A 15,718-nucleotide genomic window follows, 5' to 3' on the forward strand; every position below is an offset into this window, starting at 1 on the left:
GGCGTGTGGGCGCGCGCCCCAGCTAGGGGGCGGGGCGGGGGCGGGGCCGAGGGGGCAGGGGCGGGAATGGGGCGGAGCATAGGAGCGGAGGCGGGCAGGGAGCCCCGCCCACAGCCCTGCAGCGGCGGGAGGGGCACGGCCGGGGGTCTCAACCGGCGCGGGGCGAGCGGCGGGGGCGCGGTGCCGCTGAGCCTGATGCCGTTCCCCGGCGGCGCTCGGGGGGAGCCCGGCGGAGGGGCGGGATGGCCGCGCCGAGGCCGTGCTGCCGCTGCGCCCCGCGGGCCCCTGCGCAGGGATGGCGCGGGCGTGGGGCCTGGCGGCAGCCGGCCACCTTCCCTCCGCCCTCGGCGCCATCCCTGTGCCATCCGCCCTCCCGAGGCGTGTGCCCGCAGCGCAAGGGCCAGAGGCCGGAGGCCAGCAGGGAAGTGCAAGTTCAAACAGGGACCTCCGCGATGCCCGTGGGTGTGAGGCACCACCGTCCTGTCCCCGCCTGACCCCCGCCGCGGCGCCTGGGCCTTCTCTTCCTCTCAACAGCACGGCCAACCTTTGCCGCTCAAAGCTGGCTGCGTTTGGCATAATAAATCCTAGAGGAAGGATCGAGTGGGGCCAGTCGGGAGTTGAACAAAACACGGAGCTCCCACTGAGTGAAAATCAGGCACCTTTATTCATTACAAGTGGTTGCACTAGGAAAACAGGGCTGGGTTTGGTTGTGCCCAGCCGCTGGATGAGTCCCGCAGTCTCTGGCAGGCTGCTGGCAGTCATCTTGGTGTGAAATTCGTCTCCTTGTCTACAGCATTGCAAAGAGAAAAAAGCACCCAGCTCCCACAGGGAAATACACTGAGGGAGCACATTATCGTATATCATACTAGGCCTTTTTTTTTCCTTTTTTTTTTTTTTTTTTTTTTTTACAGCTTCTGATATCGCTGCCAATTAACACAGAGCTGAGATCGGCACTTCCCTGTTTTTCCTTTTCAAATCTGCTGCTTAGAAACTGATCTTTCCTAAAGTGATGAGATTCCTGAGTTTGGAGGGATCTGTGGTTGTTTTGTTCTGCGCGGGTAGGCTGTGCGGCAAGGTTAGTCCTCGGTTGCTTTTTAAAGACAGACGTTAACAGGAAATCCTTTAAAAAAAAACACCTACACAAAGCCAAATTCTGCTCTTGTTTACACCTTGGCATCTCTGCTCACTTCAACACAAGGTTAAAAAACAAGACAGAGTTTGGTCATCGCTCTTTAAACTTTCTTCTTTGCATGTTTTATAAATAGGCTTGAAACATTCCTCTGCTTAGCTGTAAATTACTGATCCCTGAGCCCTGGGGTCAACACACAGGGAAGAAGATTGTTCCTACTGGAAAAACTCAGCCACCTCCACCCGCCAGCCCCAGGACTTCTCCTTCAGGGAAGACAAAAAAGTGTAAAAAGAAAATGGGAAGTTTATTCCATGTTGTTCCTCCTTAGACAGCTGCTGATGGGCGTGCGTGGGGAGAAGGGTCCATGGTACTCCACAGGTACAAAGGCAAGTTTCAATTGGGACAGGCTGGTAGTTTCATTAAACGGAATATAGATGGAGGTGGCCAGAGAGGGGAAGCAGTGTACGAGGAAGAAGGGCTGGTCAGTATATTGGCAGGTTTCTGCACCATTCTGTATTTTATTCTTCCACATATTAAAGTGCGAATGCGGCTATGTTACATTCAGTTTGTGGAGGCAACTGCAGTTAAGTAAAGCGGAAAGGTGGAGCATGTTGAATTCAAGCCATTTGTTGGCCAAGAGTATATTTAGACATAGCACAGGTTTCCAGAAGGTGCTACAGGGCACATTCATGACAAATAGGCTTAGCTGGCAGCCGGCCATCCATTTTCTTCTCTCTTCTTTCCAGAGGTTTTCATAAACAGGAGTTCTGAAGCTGGGAGTAAGCCAGCATCATTCTGATGCCTTGAACTTATTTGTGGTGGGTTCAGGTGATGGTGTTCACCGGCAATAAATGAATTTCTTTATGGGATTGTCTGTGACTTTCCTTTGAACTAACATGTATGTGTTGAGAAACTTACCTGAAAATTTTTGCCCCAGTAATTCTTCATACACTTAGGTAGAAGGACTGGGGGGGAAAAAAGCTTTGTCCACACTAGTTCTGGTTCTCAGTTCTACCAGGTAAATAGAGGAACCAGCGCATAAAAGTTCAATTGTAAAGTTGCTGGCTGTGTTAAAATCCAGAAATACCAGATGTGGTAACAGGTTGAGTTTAATTCATATCTCACGTTGGCTTGCCTTACCCTTACCATGAGGTACTCAGCTGATGAGCTCACTGGTTTCTTTACTTTGGCCTTTGCCTGCAGCCTGCCGGTCAGCTGGCGTGCTGTGCCAGTACCTGGGATTCCTCGCTGCCCCCCCGCACAGCCTCTGCCACACAACCCCCAGGATTTTTTGGTATGCTCATTTGTAACTGGGTTTCCTCACCCCGATCATCCTTCAACCCAACTCTCCCCTGAGCTTCAGGGAAGCACCACAGGAGCCAACTTTTCTGTTTACTGTTTCGCTATACATTCTTTGCTGTGTTGACTTAAAATTTTTTTGGTAGACTACTCCATGACTTTCCAAGCAACATAGCCTTCCCTCCTTGGAAACCAATAAATGGCTTGTTTTGCTTTTACTATGCCAGGCTGGATCTAGCAAGGCAAAGGCCAACAGTCTTTGTGTTTTTTAAAACGTTCTGTCAGTAGCTCTGTAATCACCGTTTCTATTCAGTTCTGCTTCATCCCAGATCAGCAAGCTTTAAAATACACAGGATTTTGTTGACAGAACGTTAAAATGCAGTCCTCTGCACTTTCAGATGGATTTAAAGGCACACTTGACACCAAAATTAAAGGCAACTGGAAAGACATAAGCCCCCTGTATTTCCATGATTTTATCTATTGACAAGCATAGTCCTTTTTTTTTATTTTTTATTTTTTTATTTATTTGTAATGCTTTTTCCAAACCAGTTACACAACACGATTCTGGCCTCAAGCAGCTTCTGTGGCTACCAAACATCAGTTGACTGTGTTTGTGCATCAGCCTCTGCTGTGGTGCCCGGTCGGTTGGTGTTGCCTGCTGGGACAGTCTAAGCGAGCTCTACCAGAACACCCTGGAGAGGCAGAAAGTGCCCTACAGCTGTTGTTCCACCACGCAGTGGCTGCACTGAGCTTTCAGCCTCCCGTGGGATAGGTAGTTCAGGCTGGAAGGGACCAGCTGGTCCAACCTTCAGCTCAATGCAGAGTCAGACCACGGTGTGCAGTGCTTTTCCCAGTCAGGCTTCATCCTCCAAGGATGGAGATCCCACTGTGTCTCTGGGTACCCGCTTTAGTGCTGAACCACTCTCCATTTGAACATATTTTTTTTTTCCTTGTCAGGATGTTTTTAGCCAAAGTTTTCCTTGCTGCTCCTTGTAATCGTTGCCTCTGACCTTGTACTGTGCACCTCTGTGAAGAGTCTGTCTCCATCTTCCCTGTAACTTCCCATTATGTACCTGAAGACAGCAGTAAGGGCTCCCCATACCCTTAGACCCCTCCTCTCTAGGCTGAACAAATGTTTAATGTCTTTTTATACAATGACCTGCTAAGAGCAATACTCAAACTGTTGACAGAGACACAAGTCTTGCCTGTTCTGCTGAAATAGGTGCATGCCAAGCTAGTTGCAAGGAAAGGATTGTGTGCCAGGCTATGTCTTGGCAAGTCAAGACACATTTATTTGCCATGGTTACTACTCAACTGTATAAGCACATTTGGTGTTGGCAAAAAGCCTTTCCTGAGCCACGTGAAAAGGTGTAGCACACACAGAGCCTAAGAAATGGTAGTGTCATTATGTTGGGGGGGAGGGGGAATCAAATTATTCCAATACTTAGAAAAGTCCCCTGATTTTGGTACACTTATCCAGCCCTGGCCCTCAGGAAATCTGGCACCGTATACCATTTTATCACAACTGCCTCAGGCTTATAGGAAGGCTTTAGTCTAGTTCTCATGGATGTTCCTGTCTTTACTAAACAAAACTATGCCTAGGCTAGGATTACTTTCACTTGTCAGCCTGAAAAGCCATTTTCTATACAAAATAGCAAACTGCCACTTTTTTTTTCAGCACTGTGTGACACAACCGCTCTTTAAATGTAGAACTGCACAGTCAGTGAGTTACTGAGTGGCAGGGGAGACTGGACTTTCCTCCCTCAGTAAGTAGATTTCATGCCCACACAGGCCTAGAGAGCAGAGATCCCCCCAGATCCCTCCTACAGGAGGAGGAATCTGTACCCCGTGTTTCGGCACTAATAGATTGTTGGTATGTATCTCACTTAGAGGAAAGAATCAGTATAATATAATTTGTGGGTTTGCATTAATGAAGGATGGCTTTTTTTCTGTTTGCCGTAAGCAATTGTAAATTCTTCCATGGAGACTCTGGAAAATTCACTCAGAGTTTGCACTGAGTGGTTTAAAACAGAAGCCCAGCGACATCATGCATGATACAACCCTCTCCCACGTGCCTTGCAAGGACCTTAAAACCATTAGAGCTTCACCAGCCTGCACCCCCCGCTCCAGAAACTGTCCTATTTAAGCATAAATGCTGCCCCAGGCTGGGTGCTGGGGATGGAGGAGAAATCCATGGAACCACACTGTCACCGCTGCTTCATATGGCAAGGCCAAGGCGAAGGTGGGAGAGAGGGGTGAGGGATCAATAAAGTCTCTTTTACTCATGGCAAATCCACATCTGTGTTGATGTTGTCAGTGCAGTGAAATGTTCACATTTTCAAACTACTGCCCTTCTGGTCGAGGAATCATATATTAACCAAGTTAGCAGTTCTGCCAGGAAATAACAAGGATACCCATGCATTTCAGCAGTGCTTTTCATCAGATCATTCCTACTTTACAAACAGAATTAATGAAGCCTCACAACATCCCTGTGAGGTAGGTGGAAATTCTTACACCCATTTTACAGGTGGAGAAAACAGGCACTGAGAAGTAAAGTGATTATCACAGCAAGTCAGAAGCAGAGCTGGAAATAAATCTAAGATTATTATCCTAGGTCCACTGCTCTAGACACTAGAGAACACCAACTCCCACATGCTATTGTAAGCTAAGACACTACCTTTCTCTTCTACTTTCACCTCCTTTGGTGATTTTGACACTTGTACCTTATGCTCCTTGCAGAGAGCCATGCTACCAGTTAGCAATGTAGTTGCACAGGGAGCCAAGGGCGAACACAGCCCTTTAAATGATCCAGGCATGGCTCTAATTGTCCAGTGACTTCCCCCTTCCCAAAAGATAATTTTCCCTGTTCTTCACATATATATAAATATATATATATATGTTTTGCGTAATCATTTTTCGACTAGAATCATACACTGAATCCACAGCTCTGAGGCTGTTATGCAACTTCACTAGGAATTTCTTGAATAAATGATTCTATTTGTCTCATTGAGAGGGAATAAACCACATTTATATGCTATCACATCCAGAAATAGCAATAATCCTTTGCTCATCTGTACGGCCTTCCATCCAAGGACCTCCCATTTTATTACTAACACAATATATCGAGCCTCACATCACCTTCGTGAGGTAGAAAATGATTCCCAATTGTACAAGAAGGAAGAATGACTTGCTGACAGTCCCACAGTGATTTCATTGCAGAGATGAGGCTGAATGCCAGAAGACCGGACTGTTAGTTCCCTGCCCAGTTTGCCGAGAAGCACTGTCTTAGATGCCATGGCTTGTACTTGGTGTCTACAGATTCACCAGCAGCCTGGCAGGGTACTTGAGAACTGGCTCGAAAAAAAATAATAATCCACAAGCAGTTGAGTGGATGCAGGAGGAAAGTGCTGGCTTGTTTCATTGTGCTGTCGTGACCTGGAGGAAGAAACGAGCTTTCCTGCAGCAGCTGCGAAAAAACTACAGTGTCCATTGAGTCCATTGAGTCCACTGCATACAGCGCATTTTACTGAGGCACTCCAGTGAAAAAGAACGACATACTCAACATCTGATGATTAAAGACTGGACTGCCTGATGGCTGTACTGTAAACCATATACCTCCGATGAATAAGCACTCATCTTTAAGAAGTCCAGTGATCTAATGAAGGTATGCATGTCAGAGGTCAGGAACAGGAATGGTTATTAAAATACTTTGCATATAAAAGGATTTTTCAAGTAATTAGAAGTCAACAAGGGTGAGGGTGATTCATCTAGTCCAATACACTGGTACCTGGAAGGGTCAGATGCTCTGAAGAAGGTAGAAGATACCTTATACTGAAGGGTTACAGGTTTTTGGTTTTTACCTACGGGAACCTGTGTTTCCAGCCCCCTTCAGCTGGGCTAGCTGATGCTTAGAACCATTAAAACTCCATTATATCTTTCTAGTTTACGCTTTATAACTTTCTGTGAAGAAAACAAAAAATAACAGATCCCATCTAATCTAAGTGTGGTGATTTTGCTGTTCATCTAAATCTTTGCCCTTTCTCAAATTCTAGTATCTTGAATTGGGCACAGTGGACTCTTTTCCTGCTGAAAAATATTCTCTGTCCTCAGTTGCCTTCCATTTGTGTTAACTCTTCTCCTGTTTCTGTATTAAAAGAGCAGATAAGCAGTAGCCTCCAATTCTCTGCGTGTTCCTTCACATGTGTTGTTTTGCCACATTCCTTCCCAAAACTGAGGAGGTACCTTCCAGTCTTCCTTCACAAGGAAGGACGATCTAACAGCCTTTGTCCAGGAGCAAAGATTTTGACCTCAGGCTGCAAACCTTAGGAAAATACACAGGCCCAAGAGGAGCAAAAGGATTAATAGTGTTAAAAAAAAAAAAATAAAATAAATGTGGCATCGCTATGGCGCTGAAGAATTCCAATGCACCCTACAAACTTTCTACATATGTACAGCTTACATCACTCGGCAGTGAAGTCCAGCCACCTCTGCACTCTACAGGGCAGCTGCGTAACAAGGCAGGGGCACTGCACTGTGGTTAGACCCGCGAGTGACAGAACTGACTGTACTGGTGGCTGCCTGGACTGGGACGTGGGGCAGCAGGGCTGGAGGTGTCAGCCCAAGCCTACCCAGAGCTCTCAGACACCCATTTGACCTCCGTGGGCTTTGAGTGAGCCCTGCTACAATGGGAGACCACAAGGGGTCTTTTCTAGCTGGTGGCAGGATGAGTTTTATGCATTATGCCAAAGACCTTTTTTTCCCTGACCTGGATTAGAGCCTGCTCAGGGAACAATGGGATGGGCTGCAGCCCAGCAGAAAGAATTCGCTGAGCTGGCAGGGGCTGAGGTTTGCAGAGCAGAGCAGATGAGAGTGCATACCTGCACTTTCCTGGCATGAGGCTCAGTTTTGGGGGGACATAGCTGTTAACCTGAAGCTTTTGAATGCATTGCTGCACTGTCCCAGCCAAAAGGTGCTGCTGTAGTCCTAAAATTGGAAATGCACAGACATTTAAACATTCTGCCTTTTGTAAAAAAGATTTTTGCTGAGGCTCCGAGAGTTCTGTACAGATCTGTTGGCACGAAAGGTCTAAATAATCTTTTGCAAGGCCTTGTTTTACTCGAGGCTTTGGCATTTAATAGAGAAGTAGACCACTGGCTGGCTCCCGTCTGTCAAATTAAAAACAAAGGTTGTCAAAAGACTATTATATCAGACTTTTCAAACTTGAACAACCCGTTTTGTATTTAGAGGTTTAAATAGTCACGTAGTTCCCCAGAGCCCTGGTTTAAGTTCATGGGTGCCTTCAGGACTCTCTACCTGAGATTTGCTGAGTGCCTGTAAGTCTGGGAGCTCCAGGAACTGAGCACATGTCAGGATCATGCCATGAAGGCTTATATTTGGTTTCATGCTCTGGGGACTGTGGCTGTTTCCTTCTTTCACAGAAGTCTCCCCACGCTTGCTCTGCTAAATTGAGTTTCAGATCTTTAAGTCACAAGACTACAAGTAAAAAATATCACTTGAATTATTCTTTCTGGTGCTCGGAAATAGGCTTGGGGCTGGATGACCCTCTTGGGAACAAATAACCCATCTGTGGTCATCTGCTAAATCCGAGTAGAGAGCTACTGTTAACCTTGCCTACTGTCAATGTCACTTGAAGAGCAGAAATATTTTTGGCAAAGGGAAAATATGTTTTACCTAACTCAGATTTGCATTCGCAGAGAAACTGGGGATGTTTTGGCTTTTATTTTCTGAATAGGGAGGGGGAATAGTGCTTGCTATTTCAGCACGTTGATGCGAAGCACAGAATTAATTTTGTGAATTAAATAACTGCAATTCCGTGCCAACAGTTAAGGGGAGATCTGCTCAGCATGCCATAGGTGGAAACAGGAAAAGAAATACTAGATACAGTTGTTAATCAGTCTTCCCCCTCGCTGGCTGAAGAGACAGATCCTCCCCGCGTTGCTAGAGAAATGTGGAACACAAAGCTTCCAGTAAATACGTTCACAGTGGTGACATTTGGGTTTCACTGCCATGTTAGGTTTTAAAAGACATCAGTTATGTGTACAGTGTAGATATTACTGTAAGAAGTGATCTGGCATGTGGAAACAGGGAAAAATGTTCCTTTTCAAATGGAACATACAGGGCAAATAAGGCACAGTTACCGTGATAGGACCTTTCCAGCTGAGAATCTCAAGAGGAAATACTATTCAAATGGCCATTTTAGCACTTTGCCTAAAAATATCTTTTGATTCTTTCTCTATCTCTCCTTTTCTCTTCAACCTTTTCCTTTCCATGTGCTCCCTGTGTCCTGCACCTTCATACAGTCAAATCATCCGACCTGGCCCGGCTGCTGGCTTTACTTAGCCTGCTGAGGGGTCTCATATCAGTGGCAAGTTCAGCAGGTGCTGAAGGCCCTTCAATTTCATCGCTCACCGCCTCCTCTTCTTTCTTCACCCCTTGCTCTTCCTGAGGTCTTGGCTGCTCTTCTCGTTCCTCCTTCTCCCCTGCTCTTACCTTCTCCTCTTCTGGTTCCTTCGCTTGTGCATACGATGGTAACCTCTCATCGAATGCTCTGGAGAGATCTTCCAATGGTCCCATCCCAATCTTCTCCTCAAACTCGTTGAAGGCTGATGGAAGGGGACTGGGCTCAACCCCTACTTCTGTGAGAGGGAAATAGTGCGACACCGGCTTCTCTTCTTCCAGCAGCTTGTAGCCTTTGGCCTTCGGGATGGAGGTGACTGCGATGGCATGGAGGGGCTTCTCTGGGACCTCCCCCAGCTGTTCCTCTGCTGGTCTTCTCAGGGCCCTCCGGATCCTTTTCATGATCAAGTGACTGATCTCCACCAGGTTGAGGAAGAGGGACACGGAAGCCACCACCAGCATGAACATGATAAAGATGGTCTTCTCTGTGGGCCTGGAGACAAAACAGTCCACAAGATTGGGACAGGGCCACCGCCCGCAGCGGTACAGGGGGAGAATTCGGAAGCCATAGAGGAAGTACTGACCGACTATGAATCCCACCTCAAAGAGGGTTTTGAAAATGATGTGGAAGATGTACGTTCTCAGGAGGGTACCCTCCAGGCGAAACTTCTTGGTCCCGTCAGGGTTGTTGCCTTTGTTTTGATTTGGAGCCAGGGGTAGCTTCTCTTCATCCACCTCAGCTTGCTGACGCCTCTCGGCTTCCTCCCTCTCTCTCCTCTTCTCCTCCATGCGGACGTGGTGCACCGCATGCCCAAAGTACATTAGCGAAGGCGTGGACACAAAGATGATCTGCAGGACCCAGAGGCGGATGTGGGAGATGGGGAAGGCCTCATCGTAGCAGACGTTCTCGCAACCAGGTTGCTGGGTGTTGCACACAAAGTCTGACTGTTCGTCTCCCCACACTAGCTCAGCAGCTGTTCCCAGGATCAGGATGCGGAAAATGAAGAGCACTGTGAGCCAGACTCTCCCGATGACAGTGGATTGCTCGTTCACCTGCTCTAAAATGTTCCCCAAGAAACTCCAGTCACCCATTTCTTACTGTCTAAGGAAAGAAAACAGAAACAGAATGACCACAAATTATGCTAAATTTAAAAGACTTCAGGTTTTCCCACTGATGCCTTTTGTTGCTTTCAACCAGTATTTCCCTAATACAGTTTGAGAACAGAAAGAAGGTTGCTCGCTTATTTGCCTGATCACAATGATTTATTAGCAGGAGGAGAGCTGGGAAGCCAGAGCAAACTGCTTGCTAAATTCTTTCTTCCCTGGCTCTAAATGGGCAATTACTTTTCAGCCGGGGAGTATATTTATCTCCTTTTCCAGGTGAGAGTCTTCTGTAGTGCCTTGTAGGCTCAGTTGCTTGAGCCTGCTTAGATTTTGTACACGTACAAACACTCGCCAGCAGTACAGTGGAACAGATTTATCAGCATGCGGCTGCAGCGGTTAGAAAACAGAGGGAAGCTTTCAAGCACCCAAACTCTGCTGCACCAAAACCACACACGGGTCAAACAGATCTTGAATTGGTGCCCATCCTACACCTACACCAACCTGAATTCTCTCTAGGTTGCATATATTAATTCTGCATTAGAAATCATTCTGTTGGGCAAGAATAGCAATTACAACACCATTACGATGTTAGCAATAATGTATAAGCTTCATAACTACCATATATACTAGTTTTGCTATATAGCATGCATTATATACAATATAATTATTAGGTGGTGTTGGGGCTATTCTTTTATCCTCTTCTGAAGTCAGTTGCCACACTGACATTGGAACCAACCTGGAGAAAAACACAAAGGTCTATAACCGGGACCTGAAATACTATTTTCTCTCTCTAAAATGTCAGTGCTGCTACCTCCAGCTCACACAGAGCTGGATGCCAGCTGCAGATACCCTACTGGAAAGCTACGAAAGTAGTCCATTTTCAAGTAATGCACATCAAACATTAGATCTGTCATTATTTTTGCATGACAAGTTATTATGCCGAGGCCAGGACTTCATCCCATGTATCCTAAACTTCCCACTATGTAATTTTAGGCAAGGGAAGATATACAAATGAAGGAAATAAAGGGGAAACTTGTTTGGGATGGGCTTATTTAACATATTACAGCAATCTGAAGCCTCTGAGGAATATTACAGTGATCCAGAAAGACTGACTTGTGGACCATGAAAGGTGAAACAGTGAAACATTATTCATAAAATAGCTCTTCACAGGGACCTGGAAGTTCATCTCTTAGATACTACCTCCATCTATGGTTTCTTAAATGCAGACACACATACACAAGTGGTGGGAAAAAGAAGGTACAGTCAACAGCGTGGAAATCTGAGTATCTAATTTCCCTCCTCCTTCGGATACCACTGGGATATGTTTGTAATGCCATATGTTGCAACACACCAACGCATACCAGTCTGTTTCAACTACTGTGTGTGCATATTCACACATAGACAAACACACAAAATATTGAGAGTTCTATGGCTCTGGAGAATTTCAGGAATTTTCAACCAAAAAAATTCCTTCTGATGTCATTTTTCTAAAACTCATTTTCCCTGCCTTTCAACCTTGTAAAATTTTAACCCCAGACACTCATGTTAGAAAACGAAGAACAGAACGCAGTCCTTCAGCTTGCACAAACACCTTGCATGCGTAAGTGGCAAACATGTAATTAAATCACCGAAGAAAATTGCTACTTTCTCAGTCATTAAAGTTGTGTAAAAGAGTGTGTTAATGTCAGCACTTACATTAACAAGTCTAGCAGAAGATTACGCTGTTTACATACATTATCTAAACTGATTTAAACATTCTCTTTCTGCAAATTCACAGAGCAAAGTACACCCGACAGTTACCAATCATGTGCAACTCTGTAAAAAACATGACTACACACAATATAAACTCCATCGTCCCCCAGGCACCGCAGTTAACTCAATCCCTTTCTTTCTTTGTGAGTCACGCTGATATCCACAGCTACCGTTTGCACATTTCCACTGCAGCACGCAAGAGCGCCGTTCTAGATGTGATAAACCTTATCATACGGAAAACTCACTGTACAAGAGAAGGAAAAATGTCTCCTAGCTCCGACAAATGTCTCGCTTGCAGCTCGCTATGTTTGGCTAAACTCCTCCTGAGATCACTTCCGAACTAGTCACGTTTCTCAAAACTCTGCCATGACCATCCTCTCTATTTTCTGCAAGAGAAGTGGTTCGAGGTTGCTCAGTCAGTTCAACTGCAGGGAACGATTTTGGGCAGACTGAAGATGAGTGGTACAACCAGTTCAAATGCCTAGGATTCCACCTGTAAGCAATCAGCCCCTCGAGTCTCAAAAAAAGGTGCAAGCGATGAATTTAGGCGGCCACCTTTTCCCCTAAATTGCCTGTCGGGAGGAAAGAGCTGGAGACTGCCTAAGCCCACTCAGAGTCAACAGACTCGTGTTCTTAACTCACATGGGCTCGTGGCAAACCCCCCCAGATGTTGCAACCTGAGCACACTACCAGCGAAAAAGACTGTATAGGTTAAGGACGTTGAGCAAGCAACTTGCCGCTGTGAAAGGCTCCACCGAAGAAATGTGTCCCCCTCCTCTCTTGGCACTCTGCAGGGAAGAGTGAACTTTTGTCTCTCTTCTTCCCTACCCTAAAAGTCCCGATCTTGTCGCACGACTGAGCAGATATGACTGAATTGGCTCTGATGGTGGGTTTTAGTTGCCCTGCAATATTTAAGCTCCGAGCCAGACGGCTTTATGAAGTGAGTGACAGTTAGTGACGTGGGGAACAATAGGGAGAAAAAAATAGAGAAAGAGAGGCAGAGACACAGAGAGGAGAATCCACTGAACATGAAAAAGCAGAGGGGGGAGAGGAACAGGCGACAGGCAGTGAAAACCTAATACATGCATAAATGGGAGTTTGCACAGTTAAGCAGGGACCGAAGCATCTCTGCACTTCTGCTGTGGCTCAGCACAGCTCTGTGTGTGCCCCCACTCGCTGGTCTCTAGGTGTTGAGGTGTGACAGGTGAAAAGGGAGTGCCAACATCCCTGATAGTGGCAGAACTAATTGAACTGATTTGTTACTCTGCACCCAGCTCTGACAGCCAAGTCACATCGCTGACTTCCAGCACAGGCAGGCACTGAGGTACCCGGTCTGTATGTGGCATCGTCAGATACTTTGGACTGCCGTTTACCTTCTTTTACCCAGAAAAAGAAGCTGTATGGGAAAACTAGATCATCAGTTGATATTAATCAAAGCTGAGAAATACCATTTTTACAACCTTGCCTTTCAGTGTGTTTAGTTCTGCTTAGTTTTTCCTCCAAATGCGTCTTGTGCACGGACATGCATCAAAAATGGCTAAACCAAATTGTTTTGTTAAGGAGCACAGCTGAATTCCAGCAGCCCAGCAAACAGGAATGTTACCCCAGGCGCACTCGCCTACCCCCAGCCAGCTGCAAAAATGCTGGAGAGCCTGCAGAAGAGAAAAATCACAGGCTCAGTAACCGCATCTACAAGTACAGCTAACAGCCCTCTGAGTTTTGATTATAAGCCAAGGGATATAACTTTATTCTGAGGTGTTATTTTTGTAGCCTTTCTGTACGAATTGCCCAGAATGTGCTCCTGGTGTTCAGCTCTGAAGAAAAAGAGGATTACTGAAAGCAAGATCTGCTAAGCAACGGTACAGATACCAGGCTCATAAAGTGATGAAGCAGCAAGTAGCTCTCCTCTCTCTTTATGCAGACTCAACACTGAATTTAATTCCCCAGAATGGCATTGGGAGACACTCTGTCTCTAGAAAAGCTGCTATCTGAATGAGATATTATAATACGAGGGCCACAAAATTTTGTATCTCCAAACCAGTGGTTTCAGGCCTCTCTTCAGTGTTTCTGACCATTTGTGCCTATGTAAACTCAGCACCTTATTTCAGCAGTTGTCTTCCCAAACAGCTTTTAAGCTAAGTTGCATAGCCCCAAAGTCCAAAGCACAACTGGAGGCAGAGATGATGTTATTTCAGACTGGATTTCAAAAGAGCTAAAGAATAAGTGAGAGATGGAAAAGAATCATATTTTGCAAGAGGGACCAGTTTGGAGACACCAAAGAAAAATCAATCTCTATGCATGCGGTTGGAATGAAGGTCATCTTCTGAACACCTTAATAAATCACGCTCTTATTAGAGACATAGTAGAGCTCTATACATGACACTTTTCAGCCTCTGCTATGTAAAGCATGGGAGTAGTCTTCCTGGAGAGAAGACACACAGAGGAGAAGACACAAGTCCAAAGAACTTGAAGTGAATAAGAAAAGGCACAGTCTGGTCAACAAGAGGAATAAGGACAGTAAGGAAGAATAAGGAATACCTTTGTTGCTTTGCTTCACTATATGCTACTCAGATAAACTATGATTAATACAGGAGTAACTGGTCATCACTGCCACCCTCATTCTCTCTCTGAGGAGCAGTAAGAGAGAGAGGACTAAATGATGCCACCAGCAGCTAACACCTTTAAAGAATGCCTGCAAGCTGGTGCATCACAGAGGCCAGATGGTTCAGATGTTAAACTCTCCATCCCTTTTCAGACTGAAACTGTCTTTTTTGAAAACTCGGCTCTGGCTGAATGTGCGTATCCCTTTCTGGGCCTTATCTCTCTAATATAACGAGCCAAAACCCAAATCTGGTATGTAACTACATGGCTGTAGTCCATCTCTAAATTACATCCAGCTACTGTCAGAGACATTTCCCATTAACCTTCTATCTGCCATTTGCAAACACTATCTAAATATCAAACCCTGTCTGGCAAGTTGCAGAACAGCTTGCAAGATGCAGCTGATACAGAAACTGTGTTCAAGTCACTGATCGTTCGGTGTATGTTACCTTCATCGGAATGATCAGCGTGCCTTTCTTTGCTGTCACTAGGGTGCAGAGCCTTTAACGCAGGGCACACTGAGTTTGCTGGACATTTCTGGTTTAGGGAAAACCTTTTCAAAAGGCACCACTGAGCTCTGGGGCAGCAGCTCACTAGGGGCCCCTTCCCCTGAAGAAAATAGGCACAGAAAATGGCCTAAATGAAGGTGAAGATGGCCAGCGAGGGATTCCTCTTGTGCTGGGGCTACACAGGAAAGTAAGTGGTTGGTTTAGATGAGGATGAAGAGGAGAGGGCAGAGCAGGAGAAGAGCAGGAAGGGGACCTGATTCCCTCAAGCATGAGGGTAATGCTGGAAGTCAGGGCTGCCTTTGTGATATGGAAGCCATGGCTGTGAAAGAAAGGAGACCATAACACCAAAGGTCTAGAAGACTGGACCTCACGCGCAGCATGCTAGATTTGCTGAGTCTGCAAAAGAACAGCCACACTGACAGTGCCGGACTGATAACGGCCAGCGCTTAGTAACTGTGCACCCGGCCCAGGATTTACGCTTTCATTAGGCAACCTGTAGAAGCGCCAAGTACTTCCACGCCAAAAACTGGTGCTAGAAAGAGTAGCAGCTAATGAGAGTAACACTGTTACAGTGACTTTTTTTGCCTTTGGGACTTCTCTTGCTTTCAAAGAACCATGGACATCTCCTGCACTTTTAAAATGTTATTTTGTTTGGAAAGAAGGTTACTTCATTGCTGACTTCTCTTCCTTTAGCTGCTTTGAGGCTGGTGACTGAGCTCTCATCTCTGGCACCACTGAGACTGTGAAGTCTCCACTGCAACTCAGCCTTTTGCTCAGAGAACTACGAGGTCACTTGGGGAATGAGGGATTTTTCATTCCAAACGGATTTCCAACACAGACATGATGTCAGGACAAGGCAGGGCCATGCTATTGAACAGCTCTGTTCATGCATGATAGCAGATTGTGC

The 15,718-nt window shown here is 45.9% G+C and overlaps 1 protein-coding gene across 1 annotated transcript; it reads right to left on the reverse strand.

Moving 5' to 3' along the window:
- Window positions 1–8,101: 8,101 nt before the first annotated feature.
- Window positions 8,102–12,474, reverse strand: GJA8 (gap junction protein alpha 8). Its single transcript, XM_040584128.1, has 2 exons — window positions 12,439–12,474; window positions 8,102–9,947 (listed from the first exon to the last, which is right to left on the reverse strand). The coding sequence occupies exon 2, from the start codon at window positions 9,935–9,937 to the stop codon at window positions 8,741–8,743; it is 1,197 nt and encodes a 398-aa protein (XP_040440062.1). The 5' UTR covers window positions 9,938–9,947; window positions 12,439–12,474; the 3' UTR covers window positions 8,102–8,740.
- Between the last annotated feature and the right edge of the window lie 3,244 nt (window positions 12,475–15,718).

The sequence above is a fragment of the Falco naumanni genome, chromosome 2, assembly GCF_017639655.2.
Source record: "Falco naumanni isolate bFalNau1 chromosome 2, bFalNau1.pat, whole genome shotgun sequence".
Classification (NCBI taxonomy): Eukaryota; Metazoa; Chordata; class Aves; order Falconiformes; family Falconidae; genus Falco; species Falco naumanni.